This window comes from Engraulis encrasicolus, chromosome 1, assembly GCF_034702125.1.
Source record: "Engraulis encrasicolus isolate BLACKSEA-1 chromosome 1, IST_EnEncr_1.0, whole genome shotgun sequence".
NCBI classification, from domain to species: domain Eukaryota; kingdom Metazoa; phylum Chordata; class Actinopteri; order Clupeiformes; family Engraulidae; genus Engraulis; species Engraulis encrasicolus.
In genome coordinates, this window is record NC_085857.1 from 20,012,049 (window position 1) to 20,033,468 (window position 21,420).

General features: G+C 46.1%; 1 protein-coding gene across 2 annotated transcripts in view; it reads left to right on the forward strand.

Moving 5' to 3' along the window:
- The first annotated feature begins 2,406 nt into the window (after window positions 1-2,406).
- The window catches only part of mxi1 (max interactor 1, dimerization protein), a 66,016-nt gene continuing 47,002 nt past the window's right edge, over window positions 2,407-21,420 (forward strand). Inside the window, exons 1-3 of one of the 2 annotated variants that reach the window (XM_063198434.1) lie at window positions 2,407-2,727; window positions 5,194-5,296; window positions 12,237-12,266. In XM_063198434.1, the coding sequence (XP_063054504.1) occupies window positions 2,505-2,727; window positions 5,194-5,296; window positions 12,237-12,266 (356 nt within the window). In that variant the 5' untranslated portion in view covers window positions 2,407-2,504. Of the gene's footprint in view, window positions 2,728-4,284; window positions 4,935-5,193; window positions 5,297-12,236; window positions 12,267-21,420 lie in introns of those variants that run through there. The other variant, XM_063198441.1, reaches the window with a different exon arrangement.

Sequence of the window (21,420 nt, forward strand, 5' to 3'; positions counted from 1 at the left end):
CTAGTGGGTGTCCTGAGTCACTAGCCATTGCGCTATTGTACTAGCCACAAATGTTTCTTTATTCTTTCTGACACTGTACGTATACTGTACATCTAACCTTAAAAGATAAATAGCTAAAGTGGGAAATTGAGCGCATATCTTTATACAGGTACATGGAAATCAATAACAAAAAAAAGAGAAACTGAGCTATTTTAAACTTAAATAGAAACAATTGAAGAGTTCAGATGCAAAATCCCCTAACTCCATTTCTGAAGACCTGCACTTATATATTTTTAGAGAACCCTGTTGTTGGTTTGGTTTACATTTATGTACTTGATAATACATATAAATAGTTATATTACATAAATAAAATTAAAAAATATGCAATTTTGATAGCTTTGTATTAAATAAAAATGAATTAAGATTATTTTCTGAAAAGGCACTTAGGGGGTTTTGCATCTGAACTCTTGATGATACACAAGGGGCAAACAACTGAATATAGGTTACTCTCTCATTTTATACTTAATTATCGGCTAATGACACTGAAATTATGCTAGTCACTGAAATTGGCTAGTGACACTGAAATTATGCTAGTCACTGAAATTGGCTAGTGACTCTGAAATTATTACCACTCACAGCCAAGTTTTACCAGTATTTGGCCGGTTGGCAGGTGCCAAATGTCAATCCCTGGGATAGTCTACTGTATGATTTATGTTGAATGTGGGTGTGAATGTGGAGAGACTCTCAGCCTCGGTCTAATGGCACACCTTAAGACTCTTTTGATACGTGTGCTTGTTTGTTTCAGCCACGTCCATCCCAGACAGATTTAGGTATATTGAAGCCATTGAAACTGTCCCTCCTGCAGGCTGGGCCGATGACAATTTTGGCCGGGCCCGGGACAAAGTCATCTGAAGCCCCCCCCCCCCTAATCCAATACATGCAATGTACTGAAAACCCATATCTGGGTCTCCCTTCTCCCTGGGCCCGGGACAACGGACCACTTTGCCCCCCCACCCCTGTAGGCAAGGAAAGGAAAGGAAAGAAAAGCAGGCAGGCAGGCAGGCAGACAAGCAAGACAGACTTAGCCACAGTCTGTAAACAAACACCGATGTAATCTTGTGATGCTAGTCAAAGTCAGCCCACAAACGGTGCAGAGGAGGAGGCCGCGATGCACGCAAGGGGCTGTCGAAACACGACTACAGAAAGCCTCCTCTCTCCTTTCCCTCCTACCTACCTCCATGTCTCCGTAGACAGTAAATGTTGCAGTGTTCGTTCATCAGAGAGCGCGACCAACACTGTGGGTGTTATACATTCAACTCTCTGACTGTTGAATTAACACTGTAAACATGTACTGTGTGCCTACCTCCACCACCACACATACAGTATTTTTCATCCATTTTGCAGGGCTGAACGGTGCCGGGTAGGTGGCACTGGTTTGCTGTGTGGGTGGATGGAGAGTAGAGCAAAACCCTCCTGCTGCCCAGGTTTCCGAGATTCCTTTTTTGTCTCCGCTGTTGGTTCTCTCTCTCTCTCTCTCTCTCTCTCTCTCTCTCTCTCTCTCTCTCTCTCTCTCTCTCTCTCTCTCTCTCTCTCTGCCTCCCTCCCTCCATCCATGTACTGTTGGGCTTTTAAGTTCCTTCTGAGCCTTTTACATCAAACGCACACTGTGGCCCACTGAAGGCCCTTTGAAGTGCAGAGCCCAGTCGAGGCCATCTCTCTCTCTCTCTCTCTCTCTCTCTCTCTCTCTCTCTCTCTCTCTCTCTTTCTCTCTCTCTCTCCTCCAACACCACCACCACCAACACCATACTGCTGCTGCTGCTTCTGCTTCTTGGTTTCTCAGAACTGAGAAAAGAGAGGGCCGCCCGCCTGCCGTGAATGTAAAATAAATACCGAAATGGTGAATGATGGGAAAGTCTTCAATAAAATAAAAGGGGGGCTGGTTTCGGTTGCCTGGCCCTGGTGCACTGTCAATATCTGCAGTTATCCAATTCTGGGGGGTCGGTGGGCCTTGTCTGGTGTTTTGATAAGCTAGGCACATTAAACAGTTAGAAAGCAATTATGTGTGTAGCCTACTTCACCATCTTGATCCATTGAAATATAAAACAGTGCATTCATTCACAGCACAGTGTGCACATCCGTAATCCGAAAATGTATATTTCAGATACATCCAAAGCTGCTCCGTGAGAATCTATAAGTGTGTGGTTTTATCTGAACCAGAAACATAACTGCCTCTACAAGTTGTAATAAAGTGGTATGGTCACTCAGGCAGCAATGTTCTAATTCTTCGGTGTCACCCACATTCCGCTTTGCCTTAGTGTTGACGTAATGCTTGAACGCGCGGGCGCAAGGACCATGCGGAATGCGCTGGGACTGTGTGGAGGCTGACTGCTTGCCTTCCCATCTCATTTCTTTTCATTGAGCAAATCCGCAAGAAGTCGACTGCTGAGAGCTGAGCTGCCTGCCTGTGCCCGCACACTTATTTTATTCCAGGGAAGTAGAACTTTCTGTGCAAAAAAAAACAAAAAATGGTCCGAAGTGTCCGGCAACGAAAAGAGGTGAAAACCGAGGATGTCTTTTTGGACTCGGAGACGTCTACGGATCAGCATGATTTTGAGATGGCTTGTCCCTTCAATGACGTCTTCAACTCCAGCGATTCCCCCATGGACCAGATCGGCACTTTTCTTAAAAATGTGCAAGTGTTATTAGAGGCTGCAAGTTACATTGAAAGTGCAGAGAGGAGAGATGGAAGTAAGTCGCCCTCTTTATTTGAGATCATGTGTGGTGACTTGCCGCTTTAACACAAACAAGACTTTCATTGTCGACTCAGACAACAAAGGACTGGAGTTCAACGAACTAGGCGCAATCATCTAGGAAAGGCGATAAGTAGACCACACGTCCAACTGTTCGGATGTGCAGTGCATTAAACTATAAGCACACACATTAAATGTAGGTTAGATAGCCTGCCCTGGGGCGCGTATGCTCTGGCGCAACGCACAAACATCACGCTATTTCCCATGGAATCACATTTCTTAGTTGGCTATTTCAACAATAGATGCCACCTGACATTCAGTAAGCTAAAAAGGGGTCGTTGTGTACACAGGTGGTGAAAACTGCATTGCTGTTATTCTCTAGTCCAAGATATTACTCATAAATAACATTAGATCTAGGTATATCTTTGTGATGGTTTTGTTTTTTTGATTGATTTTGAAATACATCGTGGACGTTATACAGGCAAATGCGCTCGTTTCTTTCTATGCGTAATTGTTTATTTAGATGAGATTTTGCCGTCGATAGTCTGTCACGCGAGGCGTGCAAAGTCCTGCACAGGAGGTGAATTAAGTTTTTGGTTTCTGTATAGTCGTGTAGGAGTCTACAGTGTAGCCAAATGTGAGGGTTAATCATTTGGATATGTTCCAAGGGTTAAAGTGCAGCCTAATGTTGAAGTGGATTATTTGTCTCGAGTCCTCTCGCGCTTTGCTGATCTGGCGGATAAACTTGCAAATAAAATGGGATCCATTGTTCGGATATAATCGGACGAAATAAACGTTTGGTCGGAGGATGGAAATATTGGACTATTAAAATTGCATGTCATGGGCTGTTAGGAGCCTGCCGTCGCGTAAAGCGAGACATTGGTTTCTGAACCGCTATATATTTACGCATCATTATATTTACCAATTGGACGTGTTTAGCGTGTTTCGTTTTCTTCTGAACGGCTATAAACCCAGTTTTTGACCTAAAAGTGTCTTCCACAGTCAGAGAACTCTTCTCACGTCAACCCACTTGTTCGGCCAACTCAGAGAGCCAATTGTTTGCTTCCTGATATCTGGGGGTAGCCACATGGTTTCCACATGGCGCAAATTCTCCTGCCATGATTGGCCCAAAGCTACTTTGTTGCCACTGCTTACCAGACTCAGTCACCAATCACACGGCTCTGTAGGGATGACGACATGTGTTGCTGGGCCTGGCATTGCATGGGTAGTAGAGTCGCTTCTCTGGAGTCCTCAGGGATTTCATGGGTGTTTATGCAGTTGGTTTTTTGTGTGTTCATGCTTCGTGTGAGCCCAATGTATGCAAAGCACTTATCTCATGCATATACAGTTGCTGAATGTGACAAGTCTGAGTTTAATCCATTGTTTGAAGCGCCCTATCGACATTTGGCTGGCGCGTTGTACATTTTCGGCACAGTTTTTACCTTCGAAGGAAGCAACTGTGTTCCTTTGGTCTGACATTTAGTTTTAATGTGCACTGTCTGTCATTGATTATAAGTCTAACCAACCGTGAGTTTGAAATTGAGTGAAAGTGCATGATGGCCAGATGAATTTACCAGTCACGGGCAAGCTTGTGCCATGTTATGCTGGAGCTGTCTCGTGCGCAATGACTCCATGTCCCATAATGCTCCGCGGCGGGGGCTCATCTCCTCCTCTCAGCTGAGAAGCTAGGTAAACAAACTGGGGGAGGAGTGAGAGCAGGCAGCAGGGACTTTGCAGGCTGTGGGCTTTTTGGGGGATCTTTTATATCGTTTATATTCTTTTTTTACGATTTGTAGTTGTCTGTTTCCTACACCCTTTTAATACTTTGATACTTCGACTTCGAGACTTGTAACAGCAGAACTCCGCCTGAATTTGTTGCAAGGAGGCTAGCTAGCTTGCTCGTCGGCAACAAATACCCTAGACCTAGACGTTAGTTAGCTGCATATTTTTTTGCAAGGTATTCGATTTTAACAACCAGCAAATACAACAGCATTTTAATTTTCACAAGTCTCAGATTATAGACAGCAATATTTATCCCTAAAATATCGATATCAGCCTGTCGCCTCAGTAATAATTCTGCCCAGTCGCTAACTGTATCAGATCCAACACGTATCGTTAGCTCCAGCAGAATGACGACGGGTGTACAGCTGATTAATATCCAGAGGTTATTGGAAGCTGCGGAATATCTAGAAAGAAGAGAACGAGGTATTGTTTCATTCAGTGTTGTCATATTGTTGTCTATTAAGAAGCTTTGATACTTGTTTGTCAGCCTCAAAGTCGAGGTGCGCGTGCAAGAAACTGTGCTTGTGTTCCATTATTCCCAGATGAAGGGGGAAAATGTATTCGGTGTCTTGAGGTGTTTTATAACAAAATGTCAGACGTTGGAGTATATGCCATATTCAGCATAATCGTTGTTTGTCTTTTGTCCAGTACTTTTTTTGTAATACATTCTCTTCCTCAACAGAATGCGAACACGGATATGCGTCGACGTTTCCATCTATCCAGAACACAAACTATCAAAGACAGCGAAAGTTTCGAAACAAAAAGTTCAACAATAACCACAACAGGTAAGTCGATGTATCAACTGTATCATGTTTTACCACATAGAAATAACACTCGTATAGCCTACTTGAAAGCTTATTTGTGACAAGCCAACCCTGCCTTTCTGATTGAGTGTCATACTGTCATCGATGTTGACCGAGCTACAACACCTTGACTGTGACATTTTACACTTAGACACAAAAACAGTCCACAAAACTGGTAGGCTTAGCCAGTGGAAATGCAGGAAACACCTCTAGTTCTGCAATACTTGTTTTATTTATGCATTCCCTTGTTTATCTGACCATACAAGTGCATACGTGAGCGCTGTTTGCTTCGCTTTTGCGCTCTGGGGGAGGGGTGGCTCACCGCTTCAGTTGGCTCTCATCAGCTGATTGTCAAAGCGACTGCAGCATGAGCGTTAGGGGCCGGTAAAAATTACATCATTCGACATGTGACGAATACTTGTTTTTTTGCCCTTCCCTATGTTTGAATTGTGACAATGCTGGGTTTGGCGGATATTGTGTTAACAGCATACGGTGATTAGGCCTACTCCTTGTTTCTAATGGTATTACTACAGCATTTCGTCCGCTCGGTTTACTCAGACGACAGGGAATTTTAAGCACGCCCCTTGCGGACTAAAAGCTCTTAACGGCATGTGTTTTCAGCCAGCTGACAAGGTGAACACGCGCTGGCAACAGTCGAATGTGGTGTGGGGACTGAAAATATGTGCAATGTATTGCATTTTTAACCAGACATTGCCTACATTAGCTCCGTCGATAACCTATTAGGACTTGACGGTTTTGCTTAGAAGGCATATTACGCACAGGCGAAGACCCGCTATTTCAAGTCACACGGGCGAAGCTTGTTTACAGACCGTTTTTTTTTTTCACTGGCAAGATGGAAATGTTTTTTTTGGTCATTGCCTGAAACGAAACCATTCGACAGTTTCGTATCTTGGTCATAACACGACGGAAGAAAAAATGCTTGCAGGACGTTCAGCTTGGTCAATGTCCTTCCTTGCCATTTGTCAAAACAAGACAAGATTAACCCCTTGTCATTGACGAGTCTTTCCTATCGCGACCGTGCCGTGTTCTAATAATATAGCTCGGCTATTGGTGTCACCGTGTGTTATAGCCTAGTCACTCACTCACGCCACCCCAAAGCCCTTTATCTAAACACTCGGCCGAAATAGGAGTGGGGAAGGAAGGAAGTCTTTAAATGAACGCATTGTGTAACCTTTTCAGCTCCCGAGAAAACAAGGGGGGAAAATTTGTCCTCCTGTACGTGTCGCAGTGAGGTTGTTTATTATTTTCTTGCAAAGCGTTTTTTTTGCGCTCGCGCGTGTGTATGAGAGAGCGAGCTGCCTTGCAGCAAGGGTAGGCGATGGCGTTGGATGCTGCTACTTGCAGCAAGCAGGTCGTCTCGTGTTTATTATCCCAGCACTGGCTAGATTTATTATAGCTTTCAGTGGCCGATGCAGGGGTCTGTTGGAGGCGTTTATCAGTAGTCATAAAGGACACGTTATCAGGTCTTCAAGCCTCGCCTTAAAGGCAGATGCGGCTGCAGAGACTGGGGCAAGAACCCACCCCCACTCCCCTCCAGAATAAATAAAGAAAAGCCATATCCTGTCCATCAGCGAGCATAGGCAATGCACACATGCACAGCAAGGTAACAAGATTCAGCTGATAGATCCATCAAGATAGGTTTCACTACCTACAATGCAATAAGACCCCACTCGTTCGTCAACTCGTCCCTTTCGGCCACCCTCGCAGCATGAGGGTGTATTGTGTGTCACCAGAGCCTTGCATGAGATTATGAGTTTTAGAACAAAAAAAGATTCATCATTTTGCGGAAAGAAGGACAACAAACGGTGACGGGCGATGTGTGTGTGTGTGGTTTCAGCGGCTTCACATCAGCTGCCCCCTAGGTTTGTTTGTCGACTTTCTCTCTTCGCTTCCCCCCTCTCTCTCTCTCTCTCTCTCTCTCTCTCTCTCTCTCTCTCTCTCTCTCTCTCTCTCTCTCTCTCTCTCTCTCTCTCTCTCTCTCTCTCTCTCTCTCTCTCTCTCTCGGCTCGACACAGCTCCGCACGCATGCGCATGCTCTAACTCTTGTATCTGGGAAGAAAAATCCACCACGTGGCCGTAAGCTTCCCCCCGCTCTATGATGATGTTGTTGTTGTTTGTGTTGGGGCTTTTTTTCCCCTCCTTCCTCCTGTTTTTAGTGAGGGCTTTATAAAGGCACATGCAGAGAGAGAGAGAGAGAGAGAGAGATAGAGAGAGAACAGTTACAGAAAAAATCTGAAAGAGGAGGAGAGATGAATAGATACAGAGAGATGGAGAGTGCTAACTGAGGGATAGGTTGAGAAAGAAAGGATGAGACGGCAAGAGAGAGAGAGAGAAAATGTGGACTAGATATTGCATTTTTGTTCTCACCCGTCACATGGTTCTTTCCTGCTACCGTGCAAAATGCAGAACACACAGCCGCCACAACCACCACCACCATCAACCAATACCACATCATCATCATCATCATTGTCATCATTTAGCGCTCACTCAACCCTCTTTTTTTCTCCTCCCTCTCTCTCTCTCTCTCTCTCTCTCTCTCTCTCTCTCTCTCTCTCTCTCTCTCTCTCTCTCTCTCTCTCTCTCTCTCTCAACCCTCTTGCTTCCTCTCCCACCCTCTCTCTCTCTCTCTCTCTCTCTCTCTCTCTCTCTCTCACACACACACACGCGCACCATCCAACCCCCAGCCCTGGCCTGGGTTTTGCCGAGCAATTCGCGTCCTCTCGTGCAGAAGAAAAATGACAGGCCATTAGGTCAGCCTTAGGACACTGACTGGAGAAGAGAAAAGAAGAACAGCAAAGTAAAGAAATGGGGAATGAGGAGGAGGAGGAGAGGGGGAAGAAGAACAGCAAAGTAAAGAAAGGGGGAAAGAGGAGAGGAGAGGGGGAAGAAAAACAGCAAAGTAAAGAAATGGGGAAAGAGGAGAGGAGAGGAGAGAGGAAAAAAGACAGCAGAGCAATGATGATGATAATAATAGTCCACCGTTTGAAAAGGGGTTGCCTGCCTGCCGTGCCTGTAAAAACTAGTGGCAAAGACATTATGCCGTATGCCAGGGACACAGGAAAACCAGACATGCTCCTGCACATATCCTTGTTCATGTGCACATAAGCATGCATGCACACACACACACACACACACACACTGCATACACATGCATACACATGCATATGCAAATACACATAAGAGAATATGCACTGGCAAGCCAGCGTGCATGCATTCAGAAACACGTGGTAAAAATGCATAGAAACAAAACCATGCACGCACGCACGCACGCACGCACGCACGCACGCACGCACACACACACACACACACACACACACACTAACAAACACACGGTGCACAGGAAAAAAAATGCATTGCCCATTCCCTCACCAATATGCTGAAGCACAAGTGTGCGCGCTACACACACACACCTCAGCCCTTGCAGCTGGCCCAGGCAGCAGCCAGCAAGGCAAGGCCCCCTGCTGTGCCAGTTTGGGTACATTAGAAGTGGCCATTTAAACCAGTAGCTCGATTCAGCTTGCTCTTGCGCACAGTTGTGTGTGTGTGTGTGTGTGTGTGTGTGTGTGTGTGTGTGTGTGTGTGTGTGTGTGTGTGTGTGTGTGTGTGTGTGTGTGTGTGTGTGTGCCTGGTCATGTCCTCCCTGCAGTTGTGTTCGCCACACAGGGCCTCCTTACACCACACTACACTACATCCTTAAAAGCCTCCCCTCTCAGCCTGCATTATTCACACTGCGCTGGCTACACTCAGCACGGGGCTCCATAGGCGCCCTGCCTGGCCCTACTCTCTTCTTCCCCATGCCTAGTGCCTAGTGCCACTGCTGTCTCAGCTGAGCAACGTGGAGAGCAGGGGCTTCTCAAATTCTGTTTTCAGGCCGATCAGAATGGTGCCAGTGCCCGCTCCCGCACTAGTTGCGTTCGGAACTAAAGTGCTGCGTACCTGCGAACTACCTCCCGCGTTCATTCCGGGATACCCCTTTTTCTCGAAAACATTGTTGCTAACCAGTTTGTAACCACTTAGTAGGTTGTCAATGGGAAATTGCATTGCAACCAAGTAAATTGCTAACTTGGTTAGCAACAATGTTGTCGAGAAATGCACCCCTGATGTCCATGTTTGTTGTCGTCACGGTTTGCAGGGGGGAAAAAACAAGAGAAGGGAATGTCCAGACCTGCGGCGTACACGATACACACCATCCGGTTTGAGATTAGGTTCGGGAATGGCCTACCGGCACGGTTCTTAAATATTTTTGGGGGGCATTTTTGCCTTTATTTCGATAGGACAGTATGAGAGGCGACAGGAAGTGAGTGGGAGAGAGAGATGGGGAAGGATCGGCAAATGACCCGGGCCGGAATCGAACCCGGGTCGCCGGCGCAGTAACCCAGTGCCCTACAGTTAGGCGACCACTCTACCAGAGATTCTTTAAGTATATAGAGATATGCCAACATAATAGGTTTCTATGGGCACCTAACGTGACCAGGTTCCGGTCTGCCTAAAGGGGCGTGTCATAATGCTCCTAGCATTGAATAGAACAGTCCTCAGGTCTGCCTAGGTCTGCCTAAAGGGGGATTTTCCCCCCTCCCCCTTGCAATAATAGAACCCGGAAGCAATGGGCCAATGGAACCTCTCTCTCTCTACTCTCTCTGACTCTACTCTACCCCACCTAGTGTGCCCTGTCTCACAATCATGTCACAATCCTATTTAGTCATGCACAATCCTATTTATCCATATACATCCATATATTTCAGTCAGCCCTGGCATTGTTTCCCCTGCTTGAGTTGTGCTGCAGCAGCATGTCCATCTTGGCTAAACGGGCTTTGTTGCCCCTCTCCTGTCTGCCCTCCTCCTCGCTTGCAAAGAAGCATGCAAAAAGCTGCAGCGTCTTTTATTTTTTATTATAATTTTTTTTAAAGAACATGGCTAGACGGTGCACTATTTACCGTAAATAACGCAAACTTGCACTTGGGAGTGTCAGGGTCAAGTCGGACATGACGGTGCAAAAAAAAAATAAAATTGGCGCAACAAAGAGTTTTTAGTTGGGTACACCAACATGAAAAGACCCAGAGTGTAGGGCCGAGTACGCTTGAATATTTTCTGGAGGGTGCAGGAGAGCCACTGTCTCCCAGGGCTACCTCTGGCACGAGCCGCCCGGCAGCACGCTTCTCTCAGCACGAGGCGAAGGCCCTGCGTGCGGCCAGCAGCAGTGTGGCCTGGCCTAGCGACAGGAGGGCGAGTGGGGGGGAGTAGGGGGCACGGCTATGGGGTCAGCACACGCCTCGCGCAAACACATACTCCTCTTCACCTCTCCTTTCTGCTCCCTATTCTCCTTTACTCTCCTATTCTCCTTTTATATCCTTTCGGCTCCCTATCTTTCTCCATCTCCTTCTCTTCTCCCCGCACATTCTCTCTTCTCTCCATCTCTACTTTTCTTACCTCTGCTCTCTTTTTTTCCTCCCCCATTTTCATCCTCTCCATGCCTCTCTCTTTCCTCTCATCTGTCCACCTCTCTCCTCTCCTCCTCACTTCTCCCCACCACCCTCTGCCCTGCTTTCCTTTCCTTTCCTCTCATCTCCCGGCCTCTCCTCCTTTCCTCTTCACTCGTCCCCGTCTTTTCCCTCACCTTTCCTTTCCTTTCCTTTCATCTCTCCTCTCCCTCCCACTCTCCTTATCTCCCCCTCTTTCTCTTTCCTGTCCACTCCACCCCTCTCCTCTCTCTTTCTTTTTTTTCTCTCTTTCATCTTCTCTTCTCTTCTCTTCTCTTCTCTTCTCTTCTCCTCTCCTCTTCTCTTCTCTTCTCTTCTCTTCTCCTCTCCTCTTCTCTCTCTCCTGCTGGACGGGCTTTAATTAACGGCGGCCTCCTGCCGCCACGGAGGATGGCTAGTAGCGAGGAGGTGGTGGTGGTGATGGTGGTGGTGGTGGTGGTGGTGACACAGGAACAAGAGCCAAGAGGAACCAGCTGGGTGGAGGCCTAGGGGTCAGGGGTGCATTTCTCGAAACCGTAGTTGCTAACTACTTTAGCTACGTTAGCTACTTTATTACGACGTTACGTTGCCAACTTTATTACTATGTTAGCTACTTTGTTGTTTGCAATGCAATTTCCCCATTGACAACGACCCAAGTTGCTAACTGGCTAACAACTACGCTTTATGGAAATGCACTGGTAGTGTGACTGATTTAGGCTTACTAGGGGAATAGGTGCAGCACCAAGGCCTACACCCTTATTGGGGAAGAGAGACAGAGGGGAGAAAGCAAGAGAGGGGACAGGCCTGAACATGTCGCCCTACGACCTGCACGTGCAATGAAAAGAATTTGGGTGACTCATGGTCGACACCACACGACAGCCGAGACAAACAAACGCCACACACAGACTTGCGTGCGTGCCTACACACACACACACACACCCAGCCACACAGACAGACTTGCACAAACAAAGAAAATATTCTCATGAACTATTGATGAGTGTGCACACCTCTTTTGCATACTTTGACAGGAAGGAAGGTGGGCAGGCAGACAGGCAAGCCAGTAAGCAATGCAGGACAAGGCAGGCAGGAAGGCAGGAAGGCAGGCAGGTTGCAATTTTAGTATTTCACCAGAAAAACCTGCAGGGCCCTGCCTGCCTGCCTGCCTGCCTGCCTGCCTGCTTGCTTGCCCGTTCCTCTCGTTACTTGAATAATTCATGCCATAATAGTCCAACAGGAAATGAATACGGAAATAAATTGAAAAATGTGTACAGCTACACTGCAGCACCCACCAATTCATTGCAATCCCCTGCACCCCACGCTCTGTTGTCAACTTTATTTAATTTATTTTTCTCCTCTTTCTTTCTTTCTTTCTTTCTTTCTTTCTTTCTTTCTTTCTTTCTTTCTTTCTTTCTTTCTTTCTTTCTTTCTGTTTCTTCCTCCTGCAGGTCCACACACAACGAGCTGGAGAAAAACCGGTGAGTGACTCTTTTTTTATTATTGTATTCTTGTGTTGTGTTAAAAACTCTGAAAAGGTGGTTCGTCTGCCCTGCCAATATGCTCCAAGAATAACAATTTATTTTTTCCATCTCCTGGATCATCATCTTGTTTCTCCAAATAAAGTTGTTGTTTTTTGGAGCGTACAACTAGCCATCTTCCACTGTATTGCCACTGTCATCTACCTGCAAAAAATGACTTTTGATAATGTGTACCTACTGCTCAAAAAACGTGTTAAAACCTCTACAAAATGGCTGCCTACAATAGTGGCTAGTCATAGTGCACGGTGGCAATGCCTTCCTGCTCTGCCCTGACCCTATAGGGCTGGGCAGGGCAGGGCGAGGGCAGGGCTGGCTATAGCAACCCAGTGTGAAGATGCACATACTAGAAACAGGAAGTGAGCATGCAGCAGGACTGGATACGTGCACACACACACGCTCAGTAGAGACACGCACACGAAAAGAACTAGTGAGTAAATATTTGTGTGTGAGTGTGTGTGTGTGAGTGAGAGAGAGAGAGAGAATGAGAGAGAGAGAGAATGAGAGAGAGAGAGAGAGAGAGAGAGAGAGAGAGAGAGAGAGAGAGAGAGAGAGAGAGAAGAGAGAGAGAGAGAGAGAGAGAGAGAGAGAGAGAGAGAGAGAGAGAGAGAGAGAGAGAGAGAGAGAGAGAGAGAGAGATTAGCATTTGGACATTGGTGGTGTTATTCTGTGCTTTATCAGCAAAAAAACCCACCAAAGGCTAAATGAATAGTAGCAGGGCAGTATTGTGTGTTCCTTATTAGGTTTCAGATCCATTTTATTTGACGGCAAAACAAACACCTCCACACACTCACATAGGCACACGGTACACATATTTCTCTCCCTCACTTTCTCTCTCTCATGCACACACTCCCTGTCTCTCAAACACACTCTTACAGGCACGTACACATACTGTACGCTCTCTCTCTTAAACACACACACACACACACACACACACACACGCACAGTCATAAAAAAAGCCCCAGAGAGATATCAGTTGTGCAACAGGTCGGTCGTTCTCTTTCAAAAGCGAAAGTAAGATGTGACCCAGTTTCTGCTAATCTAAGGGCATTCCCTCCCCTCTCACCCCTCCCTCCCTCCCCTCTCCTCCCCCCTTACCTTGCTGTCCCCCTAGGTAGGCTGCCTCTGCACTAGGGCTCCAGCTAAGCAATCGTAGGCCAGGGTGAAGGAAGCAGCAGCTCCCTACTGCCCTACAAAGCAAAAAGGCAGTAACTGCACAGAGCTCCAAACTGAGTAAAATGACTTTAAAATGATACTGAAATCCAGTCTGAGTAGTTTTGGGGAGATTATGGACATGCAGCAGTTGTGTTACTTTATATTACCACCTTTTATGCAGATTAATGATTTTATTTAAATCTGAAATTTGATATATATGCCATTAAAGTCATAGTAACGCATTTTCCACAACAACGCAGTTACTGCCTTTTTGCTTTGTAGGGCAGCCTAGCTTTCTCCCCTTACCCCCTTCCTCTGCCGTCTGCCTATGTAAGCTGACTGTACTGCCCTACAAAGGCAAAGCACCGCAACTATGAAACTGAGAAAAATGCCGTCAACACATTGGTATTAGGTTGGATATAGCAGTTACTGCAAATTTGACATAGGAATATCTCAGAAAAAAAGACACATTTGGACCATAAGGTGTTGGCAAAGGAGATAAAGGATGTTTAATGAAGTCCCTTTTCAGTCTTGACTCAATTTTGTCAAAATGTGTAGCTACTGCACCTTTGTAGCAGAGAGAGTAGAGAGAGAGAGGTTCCATTGGCCCATTGTTTCCTGGTTCTATTATGGCCACCCTTAGGCAGACCTAGGCAGACCTAAGGACTGTTCTATTCATTGTAGGAGCATTATGACACGGCCCTTTAGGCAGACCGGAACCTGGTCATGTCAGGTGCCCATAGAAACCTATTATGTTGGCATATCTCTATATACTTAAAGAATCTCTGTTTGTAGGCTGTCTCTGCAGGCTGCCTGCTTCCGTAGGCCCTCTGTGCTGGCAGTCAGTGGAAGGCCAGGGGGATAAGCTTAGAGCTGGAGCAGCAGTGGCAGAGGCGGCTGGCTGGTAGTGCTGGTTGCCAGGGGTTTCAAATTGCATTAGCCCAGGGCTGCAGGGTTCGAAACCAGAGACAGCGTTTGAACGAGCGAGCTAGAAAGAGAGAGACTCTAGTGCCCTCCTTCTTGAGAAATGAAGAAATTGATAAGTAAGCGTACAAAAAACAGATTGTGTAATGTGAGCCAGTGCTAACGTAGATGCACACACACGCACACACGCACACACACACACACACACACGCACACACGCACACACACACACACACACACACGCAGACTGACACTGGTATGCTCCCTGGTATGTAGCCATAAGCAAAGTGCCACCCTGCTGCTAGCTTCTGGTGTGTGCGTTCTGCACCCAGCAGCAACTCATAACTCATTGCGTAAGCTCTTTTGTGCGGTGGCTCACAGCGTGTAGTAGACAAACATTTGCCCTGGCCAGTAAAGTAGAGCAGGGTCAGATGGGCCAGCGTTCCATTTCTCTCTCTCTCTCTCTCTCTCTCTCTCTCTCTCTCTCTCTCTCTCTCTCTCTCTCTGGCTCTCTCGCTCTCACATACACACAGGCGAGCAAACTGCTGCAGCTACTGCGGAGTTAAACAGACCCGTGTATTGTGTGCTGCATCACCCCCTCTTTACACACGCACACACACACACACACACACACACACCGGTGCATACACACCGACCTGAGGTGACTGTGTCATGGAGAAGACTCTTGGTGTGACACAATGACAATCGCAGTCAGGCTGCTGGGTCGAGTGGTTGAGCAAGTGGTCAATCAGTCCCTGATAAAATGAATGGAGTCACAGTTGTAGCTGTGCGTCCCGGCCGTCGGGGCCTACGACACCGAGGTCACAGTGACACAGAGACTAGTAAGGGTGTGTGTGTGCGCATTTTTGTCTTGCCTTATCGAGAAGAGATTTTTTGGACACCGTAATGCAGACAAAGTGTCGCCCGACCTTTTTTTTCCTCTTGAGTTGTAAACAAAATCCGTCCCATTACGCATGCATTTTTTTACTCGCAACGTTTTGGTTCCTCAGACCTTCTCCAGCTGAGAGTTTTCTTTGAGTTGTATAATTTAAAAACCCCAAAAAGGTATTTCACTGTCCCATACGTCACCGTCACAGTTTTGCAGTTAGATACGGTTTAGTTTCTTCCAAGAAACGTTCATGCACTTGTCAATGAGATTACATACAGAAAGCTGACTGATTTGGAAAACGAAAAGGAAACCCTTCCGTATCTGCTGCATATGCCACATGCCAACCCGTGAGTCTTACAACAGTGGTAGTTTGAGGGTGTGTTAGGTGCTTTTTCTAAACATACCCATGACATTCTCGACAAAGTTTTGTCTTGTCTCATCGACGACACTACAACAAAAACGAAAGCGCCGACAGACTTGTTTTTGAGTCGGGGAGAGAAAAAAACAAAAAGGAAACTCTTCATCACTCTCAACACTTGAGTTGGGCAGGAGTAGTAGGAAGACAGTGCAAGGGTGTGTGTGTGTCCTATGTGTGTTTTGGGTGTTGTTTTTGCTATAATTGTACATAGTTGTAATCACGCGACAGGCGTGGGTGTGGTTTTCATAGTAGTCTCGCGTGCCGCCAGCTCGGTAGACAATCCTGGTTTCGGTTGAAGAATGTTTTTTTTCCCCCCTCCTGTCCTGTGTTTGTGTGCGTACCTACCGTGTGTCTGTCTCTGACATAACCCCTGCCAAGGCCCATGGAGGGAGGGAGTGTTTGTATGCACATTGGCACGAGCCACACTGGCTTTTGTTGCTGTTGCTACGGCTGGAGCTATGTCAGAGCGGAGTTTTTGTCAAGCTCACGACACAACATGCAGGCTCGGTCTACTCTAAGCTAACCCTGCCCAAAATGTTTTTTTGTTGTCATGTTGTGTTCTGTAATGTCAATGTCCCAGTGGTTCTCAACCTTTTTTTTAACAAACGCCCCACCCGATCTCATCATAAGCCTGTCAACACCCCCCTTACTATTTAAAAAATGAAATGGACTAATGCCCCTCGATGGCAACTCAGCAACAACCCCCCACCCCCCCCACCCCCCCGCCTGTCTTCTTCTCAACGCCCCCTATAGGGCTCCCTCTGTAGAGCCCCCGTTGAGAAACGCTACATTACAGTAAAGCACTCTCCTCTCAGTCTCTGCTATCCAGAGCTGCACCCAGCTAGCATTCAAGCACTGGGCCCTGCAGAACTAAGTTGCCTACTGAAGAGGCATTGTTCAATGGAAGAATAAGTAATTTGGAGAAAAAAAGTATTTTTGCCATTCTGGAACATTCTGCCACTCTGTCCATTGTGACATATACAGGCTTCAACCTCCCCAACCCAATGCTATGTTATGTTGTGTAATGTAACGTTGATGCGGCCGTACGGTTGGTATTACGTTGTCATGCCCCATTGGCATTACAGTCGCGTGACTCAGCAGGGAGCATTGAGGTGTTCTGTTTTTGGCGTGGCTCGGCGGTGGTGTGCACAACTTCAATAAGGGCAGGTCAGGCAGGCAGGGAGGCGGGCGTGCAAGGCAAAGGGCTCGGTAAGGGAGGCAGGCGTGCAAGGCAAAGGGCTCGGTAAGGGTAAAAACATCACGGGAATTAAAAGGGCACATTACCAACTTGACCAGAAAATCCCGTTGCGTGTTAAATATAGAGCACACACACACGGGCATTTAGACAAGCAGGCCTTTGCCTATTCTTACTCCCTCTTCTTATACACTCCTTTTTATGGTCGTTGTCTTCCTCCCATCTGTTGTTTTTTTCTCGAATCTTATCTTTCTCTCATCTATTCTTCTCTTCTCTTCTCTTCTCTTCTCTTCTCTTCTCTTCTCTTCTCTTCTCTTCTCTTCTCTTCTCTTCTCTTCTCTTCTCTTCTCTTCTCTTCTCTTCTCTTCCTTTTGAGTCATGACGCCCGGCTCATGCCGGAGCTGGTGATGGCTGATAGCACCCACATGGTGTGCGGTGGCAAAACTGGCGCTGGGTGCCCGTGATAAGACACACACACACACACACACACACACACACACACACACACACACACACACACACACACACACACACACACACACACACACACACACACACACACACACACACACACAAAAGCACAGACAGCATGAGGCCAACTCTTTTTTTTCTCCCTTCCATGGGCTGACGTATGAGAAGCTCCACAGCGCATCTGTGGTGGTTTCATCCTTTTTTTTTTTTTTTTTTTAACCAAATATGGACATAAACAAAGCGGACCAGAATATTTTCTGTCATATTTTTAGGAGACTTCGGATCGTCAGTCAGTCAGTGACCTCATCCAAAAAAAAAAAAAAAAATGCAAATTGCCGTTTGTTGTCCACCACATGGTGACTGTTATTCTGAAACTTGCCTGATTTTTTTTTTTGTGTTACGGTAGGGACACATACACGCGAATTTGCGAACTTTGCCATTCATTCCTATGAGAGAGGCGATGGCAAGCGAACAGGAGCGAAGCGAAGCGAAATTATTAAAGAAAGTTTAATGTTATGCAAATGAGGTGCGAATTCGCCTGCCGCGGCCCAATCAAATCAACAACATAACTGTTCCATTCCATTTGATTCGCCGCGACAACCTGATGACAGTTGGATTTCGCCTCTCTTCGCTTCGCTTGCTTCGCCTCCTATGTGTCCCTACCGTCAGAGACCAAATGAGTCGAATGGAGAGACAGAATGAGTTGATGAGGAACAGAATTAGTCGCAAACAGATGAGATGAGTCAAAATCCAGACCACAGGTGTCGAAAGAGAAATTATAACATCTCAAATATAAGTCCTGGATGTACTGTACTCTTCAAAGACCTACTGGTGTCCGCACTGTTCTTTCTATGTAATATTGATGTACAAGACGACAAGTCTATATTTGAAGGGTTTATTTGCAAAACGGTGTATCTCCATTTTGGAAAATTTTGGGAAATTGACATTTTTGTACTGGGCATTAACTATCATGTTCATTCACTTTTTTTTCTCATCAGAGTATTTCTTGAGCTAATTGAAGGCAAATGACACATGTTTTGAAAATTTATTACGTATTATTATCAACTTAGGGTAAAAAAAGTGGTAAAAATGAGTGGAAACTGATACCCACATGCAGCATATCTGCCGTCATCCTGCCAAACAGCTTCAACCAGTTAGCAAAATAATTTTTCATGAACGAATGGAACCCTAGGTACAATACCTGATTAACAATAATCAATCAGATACATGAAATAGTAAAATTATGAGGTAGTTTTGTACACAATTACCGAACATACTTATTTTCTTTGCAAAGCGATATAAGCGACGCACAACGGCAGTTTTGGCCGCGTGTCCCCAGCTGTCGGTCCGATATTTCGGCATGGTAGTAGACCCATCATCGGAGTCGAGGACACAACTTCAACACTCGCCGTTTTCGCGGGTTTCTCGCCTGTTTAAACCCATCTCTTGGACCAATCGTGGTAGGCTATTCTCAATACAGTCTGGTGCTCTCTCTCTCCCTCTCTCCGTTTAACAACAGCCACTGGTTTCACCGCGGCTCCACCCCAAAAGCCTCCGATGTTGGTACTCGCGTTTGCAGGTCTACAGCTGTTGAACTCCGCTGCCTCGTGCGTAATGATGCTTGCTTATGGAGCTCATAAAATACGAAGTTTGCCGTTGAATTTTAATACTTTGTCGTCGTGTGCTGTGAGCACAATTTCAGTGATTTTTCCGGTCAGATCCTCTTTGTTTATTGCTGTCAGCTGACTGATGGTAGGTTAGGACAGTATAGCGCAGCTTCCCCACGCTTCTCATGTCGTCCGAGATTCAAATAGAATGCAACGTCGTTTTGCAAAGAAAGTGTTATGGCGAATACACCGTTTTGCAAAGAAAGTGTTCTGACAGATACACCGTTTTGCAACTTAAGTCATTTTAGATAGGTTTAAAAAGTATGTTCTCGAAATATTTGAATGCCAATAATTTGCACATAGATGAAATGACGTCTGAACAGTCATTTCCAATAATAAAATGCAAAAGTCGAAAATTGTCGTTTACACCGTTTTGCAAATAGACCCTTCATTTATCCTGCATGGTTTTTCCAGATATGCACGTCAGTGTTTCCCCCAGAATATTTGTTAGTCAAGGTGGTGGGGTGTTAAAAGTACATTTTATTTGGCTAAGCAACTTTAGAAATTACATTCACAACATGAAATATGTTACATAATATATCTTTTCAGGGGACCTAGTCAAGGTGGTAGGTGTTTCTTGTCAAGGTGGCCGCCTTAGCAATAAAGTGCTGGGGGAAACCCTGCACGTAGAACGTAAAACATGTTACTCCAGGAAGTAAAGGGTGGGCAATAAATTCTCACGCAGGCCCAGGCAACGGCAGCAGTGGAGGCGACAAAAAAGAAAAAAGAAAAACAGATCTAACATCCCGTAATTACAGTAATTAAATCCTCCCGTGCTTGTGCAAATTGCATGTGGAAAACACCTCAAAGTCCACATCCAAAATGTTGAGGGTGTGAAAATAGCGCATGGAGGCGTGCGAGAGAGAGAGAGGGAAAAAAAGAAAATAAATAACTGAGAATGAGAGATGAAAAAGATAGAAAGAGCGAGAGAATGAAAGAGAGAGAGAGAGAGAGAGAGAGAGGGTGAGGGAAGGCGTCGGCCTTGTCACTCTGTCTGGCGTGGCTGTGGCCGTGGCTATCTGTGGAAGGATCTGGAAGTGTGTGTGTGTGTGTGTGTGTGTGTGTGTGTGTGTGTGTGTGTGTGTGTGTGTGTGTGTGTGTGTGTGTGTGTGTGTGTGTGTGTGTGTGTGTGTGTGTGTGTGTGTGTGTGTGTGTGAGATGTGGTGTTTTGAGATCGGCAACCACAGGCTGTGATAACCCTGCCAACCCACACCGACAGGAGAGCAAGATGAAAGAGCTGCAGAAACCACATTCCACACACACACATACATGTGCGTACATAGATGCACGCAATCACACACACATATGAAGACACAGCCACGCACACAAGCAAATGCATAGACACACAGGCGTAAATGTGCACGTGCACACACGCACACATGCAGGTGAAGAGACACACTCACACACACACACCCACAACACACACGTCAAGCAAGAACACACTCACACGCACACACATTCACGCACACAGAAGTCCGTCATCCGTGTACACGCATAAAGGCGCCCACAGACACCCACAAGCACACATACAGTAAGTGGCGCGTTCGCACGCACATGGCTTTACTCACACACACTCACACCCATATTGCAAACAATAAAACACAACAGTGGTATTAACTACAAATGTCTTGCAGCTTGTCGCACTTGTTTTGCTCCAAGATTAACTATGCTTACTTTGCCCTTTTTTCCCCCCTCCTCTGCACAGAAATGTACACGTTTCTCTAGTGGCCTCTTGTCTACAGACTTGTTCGGGCATGTCTTGTTTGTTCTTGTGGTTACGTCATTAGTCATCTCACTCCTAGTCATAGAGTGCATCTTAATATGCGACGTTGCCTCCTCCACTTGCCTCCTCCACTCGCTTCTCGTCATGATGACATCACTGACAAAAGCATTATATTTCAATGTCTTGCAAAAGCTCAATTGTAGAGTCTTTTTCTCGTTTGCATTTGTTAAGGTGAATGAAAAACAGTCCCTCAAAAGTTGTTGTGGCTAGGCTGACAGCTGGGAAACTTTATCGTTTTCTCCACGGAGGAGGGGCCAGGAGGCGGGGCGAGGAGACAAGCACAAGTGGAGGAGGCAAGGTCACATATTAAGACGCACTCATAGTCCTCAACAGGGCTCTACATTAACACCAGCCAACCCGACCAAATGCTGGCGAAAATTCAGTTTGGCTGGTAAGAGAGAAAATTTGCAGTACTAGCAACTTCATAATCCATTAGTGAGTGTGTGTGTTTGGCTAGTAAGGTTAACCTCTACTAGCCATGTTGGCGATGAAAAAAAGTTTAGAGCTTCCACAGCTGCAAAAAACTATTACAATTAACTAACCACCATTTCTCAGTGCTGGGAAAAAAGACCATTCAATAGTTTGGACATGCATT